Source organism: Neovison vison, chromosome 7 (assembly GCF_020171115.1).
Source record: "Neovison vison isolate M4711 chromosome 7, ASM_NN_V1, whole genome shotgun sequence".
In the NCBI taxonomy this organism is placed as follows: Eukaryota; Metazoa; Chordata; class Mammalia; order Carnivora; family Mustelidae; genus Neogale; species Neogale vison.
The window spans coordinates 151683873-151706713 of record NC_058097.1 but is presented as its reverse complement, the minus strand read 5'-3'; the positions used below and the strand labels follow the sequence as shown (position 1 = coordinate 151706713).

Below are 22841 nucleotides of genomic sequence, written 5' to 3'. Positions count from 1 at the left end.
TAAGGTGTACATATATGTACACTATGTACATACATGTATACTTTATGAAACGATTACCACAATCAAACTGATTGACAGATTCCTTGCCTCACATAGTTACATTTTGTGTGTGTAGTGAGAACATTTAATGTCAACTCTCAGCAAGTTTCAAGTATACAATAATATATTAACTATAATCATCAGACTGTACATTAGATCCTTGGGTTTCATAACTGAAAGCTTGTAACCTTCAACCAACACCTATTTCCCCCACCCTGGTGCTCCTGGAAACCACCATTCTACCCTCCACTTCTGTAAGTTTGCCTTTTTTAGATTCCACATATAAAAGATCATATATTTGTTTTTCTGTGTCCAGCTTATTTCACGTAGTATAACACCTCCTGCCATGTTGTCAAAAATAGTGGCATTTTCTCCTTTTTATAGCTGAATAGTATTCTATTGTATATATGTACATTTATCTTCCAGCTTTATTAAAATATAATTGGCATAACATTTTATAAGCTTAAGGTATAAAACATAATGATTTAATACATCTATATTGCAAAATGACTACCACAATAAGGTTAGTTAACTCATACACAACTTTACATAATTAAATTTTTCTCCATATGTTAAGAACTTTTAGAGTTTACTCTCTTAGAGACTTTGAAATTACACAGTGCAGTATTAACTAACTATAGTAGTCACCATGCTATACATTACATTCCTAGAACTTATTCATCTTATAGCTGGAAGCTGTACACTTTGTCAACATTCACCCCTTTCTACCATCCCCCACTACTCACCTCTGGAAACCACCAGTCTGTTCTGTTAGTATGAGCTGGTTTATTTTTAGATTCCACAGATAAGTAAGATCATACAGTATGGGTCTTTCTCCAACTTATTTTACTTACTGTAATGCCTCAAGACTCATCCATGTTGTCACAAATGGTTGGATTTCCTTTTTATATCTGAATAGTATTCCATTTTGTGTAATAGTGTGTATATGTGTATATCACATTGTCTTTATCCACTCATCTCTCTAGACACATAGGTCATTTCCATGTCTTGAATATTGTAAATAATGCTGCAGTGAACATGAGGGCACGGTTATCTCTTTGAGATAGTGATTTCATTTCTTTCATATATATATATACCCAGAGGTAGAATTTCTGATTATACAACAGTTCAAGTTTTCATTTTTTTGAGGAACCTCCATGCTTTTTTCCTTAGTGGCTCTACCAATTTATATTCTAAGAGTGCACAAGGGCTCCCTTTTCTCCAGGCCCTCACCAACACATGTTATCTCTTGTCTTTTTTACAAAAACCATGCTAAAAGGTGTGAGGTGAGATCTCATTGTGGTTTTGACTTGAATTTCCCTGATAATTAGTGATGTTGAGAATTTTTTCATGTACCTGTTGGTCATTTGTAGGTTTTCTCTGAAAAAAAAAAAGAAGAAGAAGAAGTCTATACAGTCCCTTTGCCCATGTTTTAATCATGTTATTCTTTTGCCACTGAGTTTCATTATTGAGTTGTATGGGTTCTTTGTATTTTTTGGATATTAACCCTTTGTCAGATGCATGATTTGCAAATATTTTCTCCCATTCCATATGTTGCCTGTTTTTTTTTGTTGTTGTTGATTGCCTCCTTTAGTATACAGAAGCTTTTTAGTTTTATGTAGTTCTGCTTGTTTATTTTGTTTTTATTGCTTATACTTTGATATACAAAAAGGGCCTTAGAAAAGGGCATGAACTTTCTAAACACTACCTAAACACTACCCTTCTAAACACTACCCTTCTCAAAGCAATATGGCAATCTATCTTTCAAAGTCATAATGTATCACTTTGTTCACAACCAATAGAACCCTTAGTTCATAAGGCACTACAAAGCAGGGGAAGAAAATGTGAGGCCCTAAAGTGGTAAACATACCACCTGATTAGTCACACAGACTCAGCATGGTTCCACTGTGAAAAGTACTGACCACACGCTCTCGAATCTGCTTGGTCTTGACCCCATAAATTATAGGATTCAGCATGGGAGGAGCTAACATGCAGATATTGGCCAACAGAATGTGAGTGTGGAGGGGAACATGATGCCCAAACCGCTGGGTAATTATTGTAAAAATGCCAGGCAAGTAGAACATGGAAATGACTCCAAGATGGGAGCCACATGTGCCTAGGGCCTTTTGCCGAGCTCCTCGGGAAGGGAGATGGAAGACTGCATTGAGGATGAGGGTGTAAGAAACCAAGATGAGCAAGGCGTCTAGCACTACAGTAGAGAGGAGAACAGACAAGCCATACCAGACATTGACACGAATATCAGCACAAGCAAACTTGGCAACCGCCATGTGCTCACAGTAGGTATGTGGTAGCACATTGCTATGGCAGAAAGGCAGTCTCTTGACCAGGAACACATCTGGGAGTATCACAGAGAAGCTTCTCATGACCACAGCCAGGGCAACCCTTATGATTATGGCATGACTGAGCACTGCAGTATAGCGCAATGGGTCACAGATGGCCACATAGCGGTCAAATGCCATGGCCAGCAGAATCCCTGATTCAGCAATGAAGGTGGCATGGATGAAGAAGATTTGAGTGACACAGCCATCAAGGGAAATCTCCCCAGCATGAAACCAGAATATGGCCAGGGCTTTGGGCACAGTGGTAGTAGACAGGATAAGGTCAGCCACAGCTAGCATGCAGAGGAAGAGATACATGGGTTCATGGAGGCTACGTTCAGTGATGATGATGAAGACAAGGAGACTATTCCCAAGGACAGCAACCAGGTAGGAAATAAAGAAAGGAAGAGAAATCCATGTGTGTTGGTCTTCCAGGCCAGGGATGCCCACCAGAATGAAGAATGAGTGGCTGGTACCAGTATAGTTGAGGGTTGCCATTCCCAGGACAAGTCACCCAGTGTTGATGTCTAAGATCTGCAGTCACCTCTTCTCTTTTGCCAAAAAAGGGTGAATACAGTTGAAGTAGGGGAGGTAGGAAAAGATCATTTTTCACTGGATGAGCTGTGGAAAGAATCCTAGTCAGAAGGTCCAGAAATGTGGGTTAAAAAACTCTTTGACATTTTATGCACTATGTGATCTCAGTAAAATTACTTCCCTGCTCTGGGTCTTTCTTTAATTGCCTTAAATTTAATGTTGGGAAGAAGTTGGATTATTTAATTTGAAATAGAGTTGTTCCAGCTCTAGAATGCTATAGATCTCAGTCTCAGGTTGTTATAAACAGTTAAGAGCTGTGAATAACAAATACTGGAATTTCCACTTTGACTATCAGAATATAATATGCCTCTCAATAGGAAACTGGTCACAGTTGACAATAATTTAACAAGCCTTGCTGAGCACCTACCATAGCTCTTTAGGGAACCTACTTGGGGGAGACAATTAAGTAAAATATCTAAATGATACAGATAGTGTAAAGGAAAAGTTAAACACTAGAAGTTGTAGAAGCATGAAGAGCTTCCCAGGAGTTCAGAAAAGGTTTTCTAAAAGGCACTACTTTAAGTGGAACCTTGACGAAGTAATGTTTTATCAAATAAAGTCATGTGAGGAGGGAATAACATGAACAAAGTCTAAGAGATCTAGAAGGACATGGAGTTTAGAGGAAAATTATGATTCACTGTTACCAGAGCAAAGAGGATGTGGTACAAAGTGGTAGAAAATAATGTCATGCAGTGAGGTAGGAGTCATCACTGAGGACTTTGAGTACCAGTGTAAAAAGGTCAGAATTTATGTTGAAGCAGTAAGAGCCACTGAAGGATTTGTGGTGAAAGAATGGCATGATGAAGTTAGCAATTTAAGTAGTTCTCTCTCTCAGTTTTGTGTAAGATGGATGGTGGAGGGAGGAGACAAGTTGGAAAATGGAGACAGATCAGTTAGGAGGAGCTCTGTACTAAGGGCTGCATGTACATTATTTCACACTGTGGTGACTGAGATAAATGCAGTCATTTCCCTCATCTTACTGATAGGGGAGCAAACAGAGTGTACAGGGTTTAAGTAGTACCCTACCCAAGGTCACCTGGCCAGTAAATTGTGGAGCTAGAGTTTGGCTACCACACCATCCTTAGAGTCATTCATACCTGCCCTACTCCACGTTGGTCCCCTTCGTCAGGATTGTGTTTTCCTTCCTCCTGGCTTAAGGTGAACAAAAACAATAAAAACAATTATTTTTCATTCGTTTAAACTTCCCACCATCACTCTGCCATCTACAAATTTATATTTGAATCACCTTTTCCCCCTATTCAAGGCTCAGCCATCCATCTGACTGGACCCCATCCACACTGGATCCCAACTTTCTCTTTAAGCCTCTCCGCACTAATCTGTCACTCTAGTAACTTCAAACTTTCCCTCTCTGTTAGCCTCTTATATCATGTGAAAATATGTTCAACTATCTCATTCCCCTTCATCTTAGTCTCACAGAAGAATGTGCTCTCTCTCCTTCTACCCTCTTATCATCCCCTAATCTTTACCCAAAGCCACTTTACTTATAACCCCAATATGCTGCTAAGGCTTCCTTCTCTAAAATAATCTATCATATCACAGTTGCCAAATCTAATGTTACTTTTAATTTGCTATTAGGAATCTCCAATTTCTGTCAATACTTTTGTGTGATCACTAAATACCTATTAATGTCGTGTGCATAAACAATGAATTCTGGTACACTGAAAAGAAATTTAAAAAATAAAAAATTATTTTAAAAAATTTTAAAAAGTGTTAGATATTTCATAATCATCGCACTAAATCTATGAAATTGAGTGTAACACAAGTTCGTGCATGAAGAAATTGACTCTCAGACAAGAAATTGCTCAAAGTCAAACACCTAATAGCTAAGCTGATATTTAAATCCAAGATCATTAGAATCAAAGCTTCCATTATCTTTAAAAACTTCCATTTTGTTATTTTTTACTACCTAAGCTACCTTTCTTTGGCTTCCTCCCCACTCTCTTCTAATCCTATCTATTCCACAATATGTAAGGCATGCAAGGCAATGTAATATAGAAAAAAAATCACAGGGGTTTAGAACCAGACCCACTAGGATTTGATTCCAGTTGTGCCTGCTACAGATCCACATACAGAAACACAATCTTCCATTCAGGCGCATATTATCACAAACATTCATTTATATAATCACCATGTGTATAATCACTCTTACCAATTTTGATGAAGATTTATACACTAACACACATTTTCACTATTGATACAAATAGCCCCTCACTGTGAACACATTAACGTGCACATACACACTTTTAAACTTTTCCTCACAGACATACCCACCCAAATTCACACACAGTCATTAACCAGTCAAACTCAAACTCACTCCCACAGAGGTAAGTTACGACTTATCTAGGTCATAAATTTGCCATCTTCATTCAGCACACTGATTCTCCTCACATGAAATCTCTTTCTTCTGAGAGGTAGAGATTCCAGAGACTATTCCACTCTTTCCCTGTCTCCAGGCTTATAGCCCTTACCACTGCCAGAAGAAAGGACTCTCACAGAAATGCAACCATAGGACAACACTCCCGTGTCACCAGTTCCACTCAATATTTTAGATCTCTGACTCATGTTTGGGTAGATCAATTCTGGTTGGCACTTTACACCAGGGGTCATCAAACTACAGCCTGTGGGCCAAATCTTGCCCATCACCTGCTTTTGTAAGGAAAATTTTATTGGAACACAACATTCACCATATTTACTTATTCTTCAGGACTACTTTTGTGGGACAGAGTAGTTGCAACGGAGACCATGTTTAAACGTTAAGACTTTTACTCTTGCCCTTTACAAAAAAAAAATTTTACCAACCCCTGCTTTAGAATGATCATAAAACTTTTTGCCAAGGCCACAGACAGAAAGGCAATTTTCCCAAGTTTTTAGAGAAAGTGAGTCAAGAAGGTCTCCTGCTTCTCCTTCCACTCATATTTCCACTATGCCACAAAGCATCTAGGGAAACATTTTGGTCTTTCCTCTCTGTCTGTGCCACCAGGGGATGGAGAATTCCAAATACAGCCTCTAAAGGGTTACCAAATGATGATGGCAATCCATCATTTTTCCTATATATTTCAACAATAAATTTATCTCCACGCTCAAACCCCACCATTGATGCTTATGAACAGGAGAGCCCAGAGAGGAATCAGGCTATCCTGAGTCAATACCAACCCACATGTCTCCTCACCCAAACTGTCTGTCACAGCCCTGAGGAACCACAGACAGAAGCCATGCCCCTGCCCAGATGACAGGGTGTTCCCACAACCAGGAGACTCTGTGCAGGGGCCAGGGGACCAGGTTGAAAGAGGAACTGCATCTGAGCATCTTTGAAATATCATGGCGACCATGAACTTATTCATGTGACTCTCTTCTCCCTTGGGATTTCCACTACTGCAGTGACATAACAGTAAGCACTTAACCCTTCGTTGCCTGAATACCAGAAGCCCCCTATGAAAAGTACCAAGAGGCTGTATGGACTTGGGAGAACAGAGAAGGAGAGAGAGGTTTTAGAGGGGAGAGGGCAGGGCAGAGATAGGATTGTGGTTTGGGATTTTTATCAAGGCTCCACACCTCACTCTAGGTCATCCTTTTCATCCTTGACTTCCAGAAGGCACAGAGGCATATTAGGAGCTAAAATCCTATAGATTCTCTCAAACATTCATTTATTCTTTCACCACCCATTCAATCAATATGTACTAAGTGCTATGTTGACCATGCCATGATAAAATGTTAATAAAATCAAACCCACAGAAAGTTTATTTATATCACTTTGTATATAGGACTAACCCTTTGATTCCAACATCCAAGGATTATCTATAGAACATTTTCATTGATGACCTTCCAAGATTGTTTTCTCCCTTATTCATGGATTTATATATTGTAAGATAAAAATGTACATGTTGCATGATTTCAAAATATAGGAATTTTGAATTTACAATTGGTAATAAATGTCCCCAGTTTGTAATAAATCTTCTATAAGCCACATAGCTCCTTTAATTCAGCTGCATATGTCTCCAGTCTAATGCAATGCCACATTGTAGTCTATAAATATTCCCTGAAAAATCTGAGTGACTAAATAGTCCACATCAGTGACATACTATAATACATTTATAAAACTGCTATTTTTCTGGTGCTGGGAAAACTGGACAGCTATATGTAGAAGAATTAAACTCGATCATTCTCTTACACCATTCTTGTACACAAATATAAACTCGAAATGGATAAAAGACCTCAACATGAGACAGGAATCCATCAGAACCCTAGAGGAGAATATAGGCAGTAATCTCTTCAATATCAGCCACAGCAATTTCTTTCAAGATATGTCTCCAAAGGCAAAGGAAACAAAAGCAAAGATGAACTTTTGGGACTTCATCAAAATCAAAAGCTTCTGCACAGCAAAGGAAACAGTCAGATAAACAAAGATGCAACCCACGGAATGGGAGAAGATATTTGCAAATGACAGTACAGACAAAAGGTTGATATCCAGGAACTATAATGAACTCCTCAAACTCAACACACACGAAACAGACAACTATATCAAAAAATGGGCAGAAGATATGAACAGACACTTCTCCAATGAAGACATGCAAATGGCTATCAGACACATGAAAAAATGTTCATCATCACTAGCCATCAGGGAGATTCAAATTAAAACACATTGAGATACCACCTTATACCAGTTAGAATGGCAAAAAATTAGCAAGACAGGAAACAACATGTGTTAGAGAGGATGTGGAGAAAGGGGAACCCTTTTACACTGTTGGTGGGAATGCAAGTTGGTTCAGTCACTTTGGAAAACAGTGTGGAGATTCCTCAAGAAATTAAAAATAGAGCTTCCCTATGACCCTGCCATTGCACTCCTGGGTATTTACCCCAAAGATACAGATGGAGTGAAAAGAAGGGCCATCTGTACCCCAATGTTTATAGCAGCAATGGCCACAGTCGCCAAACTATGGAAAGAACCAAGATGCCCTTCAACGGAGGAATGGATAAAGAAGATGTGGTCCATATACACTATGGAATATTGTGCCTCCATCAGAAAGGATGAATACCCAACTTTTGTAGCAACATGGACAGGACTGGAAGTGATTATGCTGAGTGAATTAAGTCAAGCAGAGAGAGTCAATTATCATATGGTTTCACTTATTTGTGGAGCATAACAAATAGCATGGAGGACAAGGGGAGATGGAGAGGAGAAGGGAGTTGAGTCAAATTGGAAGGGGAGGTGAACCATGAGAGACTATGGACTCTGAAAAACAATCTGAGGGTTTTGAAGGGGCGGGGGGTGGGAGGTTAGGGGAACCAGGTGGTGGGTATTAGAGAGGGTATGGTTTGCATGGAGCACTGGGTGTGGTGCAAAAACAATGAATACTGTTTTGCTGAAAAAAAAATAAATAAAAATAAATAAATAAATAAAACTGATATTTTTCTGTTAAAAAAATTCCATAATGAACATATTTACATATAAATTTGCATTTTTGTCCTAGATTATTTAAATGTTTGATATTTCAAGGAAGGAACTGTTAGGGCAATGTTTCTATTTCCATGTAGTATTTTTTATTATTGATAGGAATTTTTCTTTAATAATTTTTCCCATACTAGTGCTCATTCACTTTAGTGTAGGAGCTAACACTGCTTTGAGATAATGTTATCTACCTTCCCCATTCCTCAAAGTGGTCTCAAGATTCTCTCGATACCCTCACAAACAAATGTGTGCATGTTTTACACTCATGTCATAGAGATTCCAATGTTCATTTGGAAAACCATTTCTTTACCTTTTGCTCTTGCTCCCATTTCCTCCTCTGATTTCAATTGCATTTTCCTTTACTTTACTTTACTTTACTTTATTTTACTTTACTTTACTTTACTTTACTTTAGTTATGCATTCCCATTACACCTTTTCTCCACCTCCAGGTTTACTAATTCAAACATCCCACTGCCTAGCCACAATTACTTGCCCAACTATATGCTGACTCTATCTGCTTACTAATCTCACCAAACCTGCTAATCAATACCACGATTTCCTTTCTAACCCTCCAACCCACTCTGTATGATTCCCTTTCTTAATTACTAATCAATACCATGATTTCCTTTCTAACCCTCCAACCCACTCTGTATGATTTCTTTTCTTAATTAACTTTTAAATTATGTTGCCCTTCATTATAATACCTTTAAAGATGCTCAAATCCTTCAAATCTTTTTTATTTTTCTTTCATTATGTTATGTTAGTCATCATTAGTTTTTGATGCAGTTCTCCATGATTCGTTGTTTATGTATAACACCCAGTACTCATTGCAATACATGCCCTCCTTACTACCCATCACTGGGCTAATCCATCCCCCCACCCCAATCAATACCTTCAAATCTATTTCTCCATTCTATCTAGTCCATCTCAACATTATTATGAACCAAAACAAAAACCATAGTTGGCTAGTCACCTGGAAAGCAAAATGGTGCCACTAAAATGATTACCAACCTAGACTATTAGCAGAGCCCAGCAATCTTACACATATGCTCAAGTCAGCTAAATCAAACCTCCTAATCTCTCCACCTAATTAACCTAAATCTCTCTACCTAATTAACATTTCATATGTATATTCAAAGCTCCAACCTTGATTCTAAAACCTAGCTCTTTATGCTTGGCAAAAAACCTTGCCTACTAAACCAGAATAAATCAGTTGGAAACACACAAATTCAAGAAACTGAACACAAAAACATATCTGCATCTGCTCCCACCCATTTCTCCTTATTGGAGGAGCCATCTCTCCTGTCAAAGAATAATCCCTCCACCTAAGGAAGATAACCATGAGCATTCATAACTATGGTCCTCAAAAGCATGATTTTGGGGTAAAATTTGCAGCATATGTTCTGTCTAGGAAAACAAAATATGAGAAATCTGATATGGAGAACCCATGATGTGGAAAATAAGCAGATGAGAAGATAATCAACATCATATTTCATTTAAAAATTGCAAATTAAAACAATGAGATACCACTATACTTCTATTAGAATGGCTAAAATCCAACACAGTGACACCAAATGTTGGTGAGGATGTGGATCAACAAGACTCATTCATTGCTGGTGGGAATGCAAAAGGGTACAGCCATTTTGGAAAACAATGTGTCTGTTCTTTAAAAAGCTAAACATACTCTTTTCATATGATGTAGCAATCACCAAAAGAATTGAAAACTTATATCGATACAAACACTTGCACACAGATGTTATAGAAGATTTATTCATAGCTGCCAAAACTTGAAAGCAGCCAAAATATCTCTGAACAGGTGAATGAGGAAACAAACTCTAGTACACCCATACAATGGAATGTTACTCAGTAATATAGAGAAATGACATATCAAGCACGCAAAACATGAAAGAACCTTAAGTGTATAACACAAAGTGAAAGAAGGCAGCATGTAAAGTTTACACACTGTAGGATTCCAACCTTATGACATTCTGGAAAAGACAAAACTATAGACATAGTAAAAAAAAATTAGTGGTTTCCAGGAGTTCAAGGAGAGCAAAAGAAAAACAAATAGGGGGTACAGGGGTATTTTTGGGGCATCAAATACTCTGTACAATACTGTAATGGTGAATATATATCATTATACATTTTTTTAAACCCATAGAAGTGTGTAACACAGAGTATATGTTAATGTAAGCTATTCATTTTATTAACAATGTATCAGTATTGGCTCATTAATTATAACAAATGTATCACACAAATGCAAGATGCTAAAAATAGGAGAAACTCTAGGCAACTGAGGAGGTAAGGATGTATATGGGAAATGTGTACTTTCAACTCAATTTTTGTAGAAACCTAAAACTGTTCTTAAAAATACTTGTTAATTTTTAATGCAATTCTTGAAATTAAAAAAATTCAGTGGATTTGTTAGTTTGTTAAAAGGAACTAAAAGATCTTTAGAAACTTGGAGAGAGAAGCAAAGAGATGCAAAAAGACAGGCTAAACAATTTGCAGGATAGAGACAGAAGAATCAACTTCTTAAAACAGTATATTAAATTCATAAGAAATATAACTGGAAGAGATGCTGAATTCTAGGACACAAACTGAGGGCTGCTGGAGGGGAGATGGGTAGGAGGATGGGGTAACTGGGTGATGGGCATTAGGGAGGACACTTGTGATGAGCACTGGGTGTTATATGCAACTGATGAATCACTAAGTTCTACCTCTGGAACTAATAAAAAAGAAATTAGAAATAAAAAAGAAAATTGGACTATGCATAGCAATAAAACTTAAAGATTATCAGATATGGAAACAAAAAATCCAGTTTTACATTTAAAGAACATCAACTTAGATCATGAGCACAAAATGCTTGGGAGTAAAACATATAAATGGGTCACTAAAAGAACACTAACCAATAGAAAACCTATGTAGCTATAATCATAGCCTACTGAACAGTATACTAACAATCTCAAAACTGTTGTGTTTCAAAGATCAGCTGTTTCAGAGAAAAAAAATTACAAGAATTACACAAAACTTCCAAATAATCACTGTGAGGAATTTAACTCTTTTCACAATAATTACTGAATCATTTTTTATTGGTATGTATATAGAAGGCTTGAACAGTACAATAAGTTTTACCTGTTCTTTAGCTCATAAAACATTAGAAAATTTGTTTTCGGACATTTTAGTGAGTGACAAACATGTTACAGAAAAAAGTTAACTATATCAAAAAAAAAGAGAAAAAAGTTAACTATATCATATAGTCAGAAAGACATAGTCATATAAAAACTGAAAAACATACTAAAATTTAACAGTCATGCCCCAGTTTTCTTATTATTGGTCATTGAAGTTTGTTTTCTTTTGTTTAATTTATTAATATATTTCTTGAAAGATTAACTATAGAAAATATGCCATAATAAACTAGAAGATAATAAAAATAATCAAATCATAGGTTGAAGAAAATATTCTAAGATTAAAACAATAAAACCGACAAAAGGAAAAGAAAGATAGATTTGAAAATATTTCATGCTCTATTTCTCCAAGTAAAACAAAAGCCAACCAAACCATTCAAAGAAAATTACAGAATTTGTAATTTAAACCACCTGAGAAAATACTATCAATAAATATTAATACATTGGGGAAGTTATATATTCTCACTAAGCTTCAAATTACATCTGCAAAATGGGTAAAATAAAAGCAATAACAAGTTTAATGTGAAGATTCAATAAGATAAAGTATGAAATAAGTTTTGTGTAGGTTCAATAAATGGTTGTTACTATTAATCCACAAAGAAATAGAATATCCATAACAATTATCCAAAGTATCTGTTAACTAAATAAATTCAAATGAAAGAATATTGAAAAATGGTTTTACTCTGTCATGTGGCAGATTTTTATAAAATAGAACTACTTACTAAATATTAGTAGGGGATACAATAAATTTTGGCACTTTCATGTATTTCTGATGAATGAAAATTAATAACTTCCCTAGATGCCTTTTTTCAATGTGCCAGAGAAGACTAAAATCTTCATACCCCTAACCTAGTAATTATTTTGAAGGCTGAAAATATGCAAAGCTTATTATTAGATAAATCTTATATACAAAAATGTCCCTAACACAGCACTTATGTTGTTAATGATTACAAAAACATAAGTATTGTCGAATCTTCGACAATAACAGGAAAAAATATACAGTAGAAAAAAAGTCTCTTCAATAAATGTGCTGGGAAAACTGGGCAGCTATATGTAGAAGAATGAAACTCGACCATTCTCTTACACCGTACACAAAGATAAACTCAAAATGGATAAAAGACCTCAATGTGAGACAGGAATCCATCAGAATCCTAGAGGAGAACATAGGCAGTAATCTCTTCGATATCAGCCACAGCAACTTCTTTCAAGATATGTCTCCATACCCAACTTTTGTAGCAACATGGACGGGACTGGAAGAGATTATGCTGAGTGAAATAAGTCAAGCAGAGAGAGTCAATTATCATATGGTTTCACTTATTTGTGGAGCATAACAAATAACATCGAGGACATGGGGAGATAGAGAAGAGAAGGGAGTTGGGGGAAATTGGAAGGGGAGGTGAACCATGAGAGACTATGGACTCTGAAAAACAACCTGAGGATTTTGAAGGGGTTGGGGGTGGGAGGTCGGGGTACCAGGTGGTGGATATTACAAAGGGCATGGATTGCATGGAGCACTGGGTGTGGTGCAAAAATAATGAATACTGTTATGCTGAAAATAAAAAATAAATTTAAAAAAATAAAGTTATTTGATTCAAAAAACAAGACAAAACAAAACAAAAACAAAAACATAAGTATTTAAAAAATACAAGGATGAGGGGCATCTTGGAGGCTCAGTTGATTAAGCATCTACCTTTGCTCAGGTCAAGATCTCAGAGTCCTGAGATCAAGCCCAATATCAGGCTCCCTGCTCAGTGGGGAGTCTGCTTCTCCCTCTGCCTCTGCCCCTTTCTGCCCACGCCATCACTCATTCCCTCTCTCCCCTTCTCTCTCTTGCTCCCTCTCAAATGAATGACAGCTTTAAAAATTAATTAACTAATTAATTAATTAAATGATGAATACTACGCCAGCTATTGTTTAAAAAAAAAAAAGAATGCAAGCATGCTTTTTAAGTAAATGATTAAAAGACAAAATAGTCATTAACAGATTTCCAAATGTACCGTCATTTAAAAATAGCCACACTATGGGCCTGTATGATAATATTGAATTACAGAATCATGTCTAAGTTCTGAATATGTGTGTATGGTTACAGTTGTTGGAGTAAGAGTTATGTTTAAAATCTGGAAAATTCTATACTAAAATGATAACAGTAAATTTCTTTGGGTGGTGGGATTATATACAATTTTCATTTTCTTATTTCTTTATGGAATCTTTATATAAAAAACAAAGTAAATGTTTTCAAAAGAAGTCAAACAATATAGTATCACCTCATAGAGGAAGTCATATCTCTATTTGAGATGAGGTGGTTATAATTACCTCACTGAGTAGATGACACCAAGCTAGACCTTGAAAGATGAATAAAGGGAATTTATTAAAAAGTCAAGGACAGGGACACCTGTGTGACTGAATTGGTTAAGCATCTGCCTTAGACTCAGGTCACAATCTCAGGGTCCTGAGATTGAGCCCTGCTTGTTCCTTGTTCAGTGGGGAGTCTGCTTCTCTCTCTCCCTTTGCCCCTCCCTACTACTCATGTGCACTCTCAGATTTTTTAATTTTTTTTAATATTTTAAAAATAAAAGATCAAGGACAGGAGAGGTCATTCCAGGCACATGAATCCCATAGGGAAATGTACCAAGACAACATGACTGAACGTGGAGAAATTAGAGACAGACAGTTCCTTGAGACTGAAGCACAGACTGTGTAAAAGTAATTGGGAAAGTATTGCTGGAAAGGAAATCTGAATTTGTTCTGTACCATCTGAGGGGGATGATTTTTGAGAAATAACTCCCAAAATGTCAAAAGTTAGGAGTACAGTTGACTTAAGTCCTCTTAATGCCCATGATAATTTGAGAAAGCATATGAAGGGATGAAGGGTTTAAATAGGTGTCCAAGCATGTGATGAGGGGTCTCAGGGCTTGACACAGTTCAAGACAGAAAACTATTTATCTAAATGAGACTTATTATATTGTCTATTCCCAAAATTGAGTTGAATATTACAGAGTTATACATGATTACTACAGAGAAACCGGTCCTTTCCCCAAATAATGAGCTGTAACTATCTCAGTCAATCCACAGGGGTTGAGAATCAATCTAAGAACAGATTGATTAAGGGGGCAAGTCTGACAGTCTTAGGTAAGTTGCTCCAAAGGCCCATAATTCAAGGACCTATTTTGCTGGGGATTCATTTCTAGTTCTCTGGTTCACTGCTGTGAAAGCCCATCTCACAAATGACCAGAGTTTCTGAGAAACCAGTCTCTGCCATCCCGTTATTTCTGCTTTGGAAACAATACATAAAACACTTGGTCTCTTATCTGTTTTGTTCTGACCCCATAAATGATGGGATTCAGCATAGGTGGAGCAAGCATGCTGACATTGGCCAACAGGATATGGACATGTAGCGGGATGTGACGGCCAAAGCGCTGAGTGAGAACAGAGAAGATCCCAGGCCCATAAAAAAGGACAATGACACAGACATGGGAACCACATGTGTTGAGAGCTTTGTGGCGAGCGTCTCGGGAAGGGATACGAAAGACAGCACGGAGAATCAGAGTATAGGAAACAAAAATGAGGACAATGTCTAGGATCACTGTTGACATTAAAACAAAAAATCCATACCAGATATTTACATGGATATCATCACAGGCATACTTGGCCAAGCCAATGTGTTCACAGAATGTATGTGGTAGGATGTTATTTCTGCAAAAAGTCAGCCTCTTCAGAAGAAATATCATGGGAAAAATTGTACAGTGTGCTCTCATGAAAACAGCCACACCAATTTTCCCTATCAGAGAGTGGGGGAGTATCATGGTGTATCTCAGTGGATAACATATTGCAATGTAGCGGTCAAATGCCATCATCAGCAAGATGCCTGACTCAGAAATAAAGGAGGAATGCTGGAAGTAGAGCTGGGCAATGCAGCTATTAAGAGAGATCTCCCTACTATTGCACCAGAAAATGGCCAATGCCTTGGGTTCTGTGGTTGTGGCAAAGACAATGTCAACTCCAGCCAGCATGCAGAGAAAAAGATACATAGGTTCATGGAGGCTGCTCTTGATGAGGATAATGAAGATGAGCAGACCATTTCCAAGGAGAGCAAAGACATAGGAGATGAGGAAGGGGATGGAAATCCACATGTGTAGGTCTTCTCGGCCTGGAATTCCCAACAGGTAGAAGACTACATGGTTAACACCAGTGTGATTGAAGCTAGCCATTTCTGAGTCAAGCGAATGTGGACTTTAATTTCACCTAGCAGAGATAAAGAGAGACACAGATTACATATAAATGTTTTCCTTGAGGTTTCTGATTAAATATATCTAATTAAATGCCTGTGTTTACTACTGTTTCCTCCTACTACCTGTTAAAACATCAGTTAAAATAACAAAAACAAATATAAAAACAGAAGAAGAGATAATAACAGAGAAGGGACAGTTTGAGAGCAGATAGAGGACTACTGACCAAGCACATGGGATAAAACTAATAGGCTTGACATAATCTCGAGATTATGCTAAGTGAAATAAGTCAAGCAGAGAGAGTCAATTATCATATGGTTTCACTTATTTGTGGAGCATAACAAATAGCATGGAGGACAAGGGGCGTTAGAGAGGAGAAGGGAATTTGGGTAAATTGGAAGGGGAGGTGACTAAGAGACTATGGACTCTGAAAAACAATCTGAGGGGTTTGAAGTGGCGGGGGGGTGGGAGGTTGGGGTACCAGGTGGTGGGTATTATAGAGGGCATGGCTTGCATGGAGCACTGGGTGTGGTGAAAAAATAATGAATACTGTTTTTCTGAAAATAAATAAATTGAAAAAAATAAAATAAAAAAACAAACAAAACTAATAGGCTTGAACTCTGGAAAACAGTATGGAGGTTCCTCAGAAAGATGAAAATAGAGCTACCCTACAACCCAGCAATCGCACTACTGGGTATTTTCCCTAAAGATACAAATGTAGTGATCCAAAGGGGCATGCGCACCCAAATGTTTATAGCAGGAATGTCCACAATAGCCAAACTATGGAAAGAACCTAGATGTCCATCAAAAGATGAATGGATAAAGAAGATGTGGTTTGTGTGTGTATATATACATACACACACACACAATTTTATACACACACACACACACACACACACAATGGAATACTATGCAGCCATCAAAAGAAATGAAATCTTGCCATTTGCAATGACATGGATAGAACTAGAGGGTATTATGCTGAGAGAAATAAGTCAATCAGAGAAAGACAATTATCATATGATCTCCCTGATATGAGGAAGTTGAGAGGTAGGGCAGGGGGTCGTTGGGTGTAGGGAGGGAAAAAATGAAACAAGATGGGATCGGGAAGGAGAGAAACCATAAGAGACTCTTAATCACATGAAACAAACTGAGGGTTGCTGGGAGTTGAGGAGAAGGGATAGGATGGCTGGGTTATGGACACTGGGGAGGGTATGTGCTATGGTGAGTGCTGTGAAATGTGTAAGCCTAATGATTCACAGATCTGTACCCCTGGGGCAAATAATACACTATATGTTAATTTAAAAAAACTAAGAAAAACTAATAGGATTGAGTAGAAAACAAAAATCAAGTTAATTTTCACTTCAGAACCCAGATCATCTCAAAAATTAAAGCTATCAGGAAATTTTCTAAATAGAGATAAGGATGGGCTTTTAAAAGAAGATTATTGGTTGAAAATCTGTATAAAAATCAGCTAGACTCCTGGATCCTCTTTCCCAAACTGTCCATCTAGGTACCACATTTCCTTAGAATGCTGGAGGTTTATTCTCTAATCGAGTTAAGGCTGGAGACTCTTAGCATACTACCCCCACCCCAACCATGTCCAGAGGACAGGGTAAAATTAAAGGCTACATACTGAACAAAATGAAACCTCATTAACTTCTGTTCATTTACACCTGGTAGTGTTAGCTTACATACCATATACCCAGATCTTCCAATTCCTTTTAAGAATGAAGCTCCAAAAAGTGAATCGAGGTGCTATGTGTAGTATGAGATTTATTCAGGGAGACTTCCTGCCAAATGACTCAAAATCCAGAACTTTACACCCAAGTAAATAAAAAATTTGTAAGAGTAAAAAATTTCTTTAAGACCTTCAAAGATCTCAAAAGACTGACCTCCCATTAAGCCTTTCAAAGAAGTTACTGGGAGATAAATACCATCAAAGTGAGGAAATGAACCAAAAATGAAGAAACATGGGCTCCAACAAAGTTGCTAAAACAAAGTGCTACAATGCCAGAGAGGGCATAGGCTGTGAGAAAGTGAGGGACCTCCACGAAGAGCGGTGAAGGTCAGTCACTGTCTTGAGGCCTGGAGTATCATGAGTCTGGACTGGATCAAGGGAGGAGAGATCCTAAAGGAAAGTCTCAAAGAGAAAAAAGGAAAAGATTGTTTTGAAATGTAATTTATATTTCTAGTGCAAAGTAAGCCACATCAAAGTTAAGCAAACAAAAAATAGACAATTATTTACTCCTGGAAAGAAAAAAAATTTTTTTAAGAATAGAAATATAACCATATGTCACTGTATAATTCAGTTATTATAATCACAATAGTGGAAACATAAATACACATCTTAAAAATCATGATATATCATTTAATAAAATCAGGAAAAGGGAGATTTGTGTGTGTCTCAATGTGCATGTATGTATTTAGTTGGGAGGGGTTTACATGTGGGATAGCTAAATGCCCATCTTCCTTATAAAAAGGTCAGTGTATGACATACGAAAGCAATCTTAAAATAAGAATCAAGAAATAACAATATAAATGTATTGTATATATGGAAGTAAGTAATAAAAGAAATAGAAGTGTTAAAGTGGTTTTTCTGAGGAGCAAGAATCAGTTGTGAGATGGGGTAGGGAAACTATTTTTTATGGTAAAGACAGAGGATATTTGAGGTTTTAAACTGTATGTATAATACTCACAAAAATTTTTTTAAAATCTTAATAGAGTACCTAGGCTCTTCACCTAACAAATTTGTAACTCATACAAGTTATCTTTTCTTCTCTCTCTCTCTCCCTCCCTCCCTCTTTCTCTGTCTCTCTCATTTAATTTCTGAATTAAAATACTCCCCTTCTTTGGGCACTAAATTACCCTCTGAGAAAACACAGATTGGCTCAAATGAACTAACTCCACTCTCCTGAGAGAAAAGTCTAGGGATACTGGCATTGGAGGAGGCATAGACAGTCTGACAGAGATTTTTCCTCCAATGGACAATTGCCTTCTGTACATTGCATGGTCAGATACTGTAATAATACTTTTCTAAGAAATGCCACAATCCTAGAAGAAATAGAAAAGTGGCAAGTGGCACCCAAAACATTGAGAACCCCATAGACCTAATGACAAAAGAACAGAGCTGGAGATCAAACACAATCAGAAGCAGGGAAAGAGAAAGTCCTTCAGAAACCGATGGGTATCTTTGAGAAAAGGAACAACCAAGAGGATTGGCTTTGTTTACAGTCATAGAGGAAAGCCAAGGGGTTGGAGAACATGGCCTTTGGAACAGCTGCCTAGGACAGCTGCTAGTCCAACTCCAAACTCTTTTTAGATATTTTCTTTATTTATTTGAGAGAGAGAACAAAAGAGAGCATGAGAGGGAGAAGATCAGAGGGAGAAGCAGACTCCCCATGGCGCTGGAAGCCCAATGTGGGACTCCTTTCCAGGACTCTAGGATCGTGACCTGAGCTGAAGGCACCCACTTAACCAAACTGAGCCATCCAGGCATCCCCAATTCCAAATTATTTTAAAAGACTGTCCCTCAGGTCTCCTTCCAAAAGAGGATTCCCTGAGCCTGCCCCAGACATCACCCTGCTTTGTACTGCTGAGTCCTTTCCCTGCCCCTCTTACCTGGAATTTCTTAGTATCTGCCAAGTATAGCAGGGCTTTGCCTACATGATCCAGCTTTCTAAATATTAGAAAACATGTCTCATTAATCATGAATGACTTTCTTCTCTATCCAGCATCTCTAACAACCTTTGATTTCCTTGATGGATGGGGCACGTCCTTTCATCAATGTTCCTAAAGCATAGCATAGAAGGAAAGGCAAACGGGGCAGTAGGAGGGGAGGTAGGAGGGAAAGAAGACCAAGAAAGAGAGATTTAAGGTAAGTGACCAAAGCAGTGTTGGCCGTTGGTCTCCTCTACAGTCTGTTCACAAGACTCCAAACAAAGATCCTCACATTCCAACATTCAAAATCAGTTCCATTACCTTGGGCCTATAAGGCCTATTATCTAGCTCAACTCTCCCCTACTCCTAGAATCTCACCTCACATATGACAAAATCAGTCATCAGCTTCAGACTAAGTCTTTCAAAGCAGAAATGGAATCAGTAACTGGAGGAAATTTAATGACTTACAGATTAGACTACAGAGTGATTATCTTTGTGAGACTTAGGAGGTCACTTTTATTCCATGGCCCCAGTGCCCTTGGGTTCTGACTCCACCAACAAACCCACAGTCCCAGAGGGGCTGAGTCATTATGCTTACTTCCTACCACCGTTTTCTCTTGATGCCTAGTCCTCTGGCACCTTCCCTGTTATTTGATCTCTATCCTCAAATTTTCTGTGTGCATCTTTGTGGCTTTCTATACTCAGACACTCTCGCTCCTAGTATTTCCTTCTAAGAAATCCCTGTACTTCTTTCCAGAAGCATTACATTCTGTGTAATCAACACTCTCCATTATTTAAAACCAATATCTATTTAATAGGCATCTTTTCCCAGAAAATATTTCTTCATAATCAAGACAAAATCCAAAGTTCAATTTATCTAGCGCTGTGATAAAATTTGTATTTTGGAGTCTTTAACTAAAGGAATGTGTATGACATGCAGGAGCAACATGTGAATTATAATTGTTATGAAAGCATGATTTCCTTTGGCTGACTAGAACTGGAACAAGCCATTTGATTTTTAATGTAAAATATGCCATCACCAGGATCAATAATTTATAGTCACTTTTCTGCATATTCCTGTCTTCCTTTGTTTTTGTCCTGATTATAAATGTTTGATTATAAGAGTAATGCATTAGCAGTATAAAAGAAAAAGCATTGAGTAATTCAAATCGGCATACAATAGTAAATAACAATTATGTATATAATTCACTAGTGAAATCCATCCTAATACAGACAATACATATCATTGTGGAGGTCATTAGAAGGCTATCAACACATTTTTATTTGTTCATAAAATTAACTTTAAGGCAATTAAGTTGTTCTCATATACTGGGCTTCTCATATACTGGCCCTCTCTGGGTGTTGAATTTGATATTCCTATCTCTACTTGCAGGAGAGGAGCTTGGTGTAGAACTCATGTCGTGGGAAGTTCAGGGAGTCAAGATATGAAACTCAGAGAAAGACAACCATCAGCATGTCTGCATCCTCTCAATATCTGACTCAAAACTAAGCACATAGTGAGTATGTGTAAATATAGTCACCTCTACTCTCTTCATCTCTGCATTTTATTTCTGTAGTAGGAAAATGCCCTCCTCCTTTTGTTCCTGTACAACTCTCTAAGTTATGGTGAAACAACTGAAAATTATTCTTGTAAAAGGAGTGCCAATAGAGGCTTGTGAGGACCAGCCTGCTGAGGACAGCTACCAGCAGATCATTCTGTGGCCACACAACCACTTTGAGAACACACACCTCTGAGGAAAGCTATCTTCCAGGAAGAGATGGAAGGACCAAAACTAGACAATGATAATACTACTGAAGTTTGGTGGCTAGCTGTTCATCAACACTCATTAAACAACAATAGATAAAAGGTGATGAATCTGAAGCAAAATAGAATCCTGAAGAGGACTAGTTTACAGACCATGGAACTCACTGGATACTTCTCGAGGGCAAGGAAGAGTTTTTCCACTGTGGGAAAACAGAAGGTAAGAGGCTCAGGAATTGGGATCTGGTGTAGAGGTGAAGTTCTGTATACTAGAGCTGTTGATTGTCTAGCCCGGGTTACTCTCAATAATTTCTAAAAATGCCTCATGAGGGGTGCCTGGGTGGCTCAGTGGGTTAAGCCTCTGCCTTTGGCTCAGGTCGTGATCTCAGAGGCCTGGGATTGAGCCCCGCGTCGGGCTCTCTGCTCAGTAGGGAGCCTCCTTCCTCCTCTGTCTCTGCCTGCCTCTCTGCCTACTTGTGATCTCTATCTGTCAAATAAATAAATAAAATCTTTTAAAAAATAAATAAATAAAAGAGAATGCCTCATAAATCCTTCAGTAGCCTTGATCTAGGTGCTTCCACAATCCTAGACAATTCACCTCTAGCTCCCAACTTTATGCTAGCAGTGTATGCAAGTGCTGTTCTTCCTCATAATCTTGCCAGCAGAGTCTGGTATCAAGCTTTTGAACATTTGTCAGTCTGACAGTTTGTCAAATGTGGTTGACACTCTGCAAGAATGGCTGCCAGTCATTTTTTCTTGACTGCACACACAAGCCAAATTCCCCCATCATGAGATGCAGTCTATTACCCATTCCTTTGAATCTGGAAGGGACTTCTGACTTGCTTTGACTAATAGAATAATGTTATGTGAGTTTCAGGAAATATGACCCTTGCAAATTCCATTAGGCTTTCTTGGAGGCTAGTAGCCATTTAAAAAGCTTAGAATAGAGAGAGGGGAACCCTCTTACACTGCTGGTGGGAATTCAAGTTGGTCCAGCCACTTTGGAAAACAGTGTGGAGATTCCTTAAGAAATTAAAAATAGACCTACCCTTTGACCCTACAATTGCACTACTGGGTATTTACCCCAAAGATACAGATGCCGTGAAAAGAAGGGTGTACCCCAATGTTCATAGCAGAAATGGACACAATTGCCAAACTGTGGAAAGAGTCAAGATGCCCTTCAACAGATGAATGGATAAAGATATGGCTCATATATACAATGGAATATTATGCCTCCATCAGAAAGGAGGAATACCCAACTTTTGTATCAACATGGACAGGTCTGGAGGAGATTATGCTGAATGAAATAAGTCAAGCAGAGAAAATCAATTATCATATGGTTTCACTTGTGGAGCATAAGGAATAACATGGAGGACATTAGGAGAAGGAAAGGAAAAGTTAATTGGGAGAAATCAGATGGGGAAACGAAGCATGAGAGACTGGACTCAGAAACAGAGTTTTGGAAGGAGGAGGGGTGGAGGGACAGGTGAACCTAGTGATGGGTATTAAGGAGGGCACATATTGCCTGGAGCACTGAGTGTGGTGCATAAACAATGAATCTTGGAACAT

General features: G+C 37.9%; 2 protein-coding genes across 2 annotated transcripts; both read right to left on the bottom strand.

Annotated features, from left to right (window-relative positions):
- Nucleotides 1-1916: 1916 nt before the first annotated feature.
- On the bottom strand, nt 1917-2876 carry LOC122913502 (olfactory receptor 52B4-like). The gene has a single exon (XM_044260209.1). The coding sequence runs from the start codon at nt 2874-2876 to the stop codon at nt 1917-1919; it is 960 nt and encodes a 319-aa protein (XP_044116144.1).
- Nucleotides 2877-14890: 12014 nt separating this feature from the next.
- LOC122914093 (olfactory receptor 52B4-like) lies at nt 14891-15846 on the bottom strand. Its single transcript, XM_044260728.1, has one exon. It carries the CDS (start codon nt 15833-15835, stop codon nt 14891-14893), a length of 945 nt encoding a protein of 314 aa, XP_044116663.1. The 5' UTR covers nt 15836-15846.
- Nucleotides 15847-22841: the final 6995 nt, after the last annotated feature.

Excerpts from the sequence above, each read along its gene's own strand:
- LOC122914093 (XM_044260728.1), bottom strand. The coding sequence starts at position 15,835 with ATGGCTAGCTTCAATCACACTGGTGTTAACCATGTAGTCTTCTACCTG.
- LOC122913502 (XM_044260209.1), bottom strand. The coding sequence starts at position 2,876 with ATGGCAACCCTCAACTATACTGGTACCAGCCACTCATTCTTCATTCTG.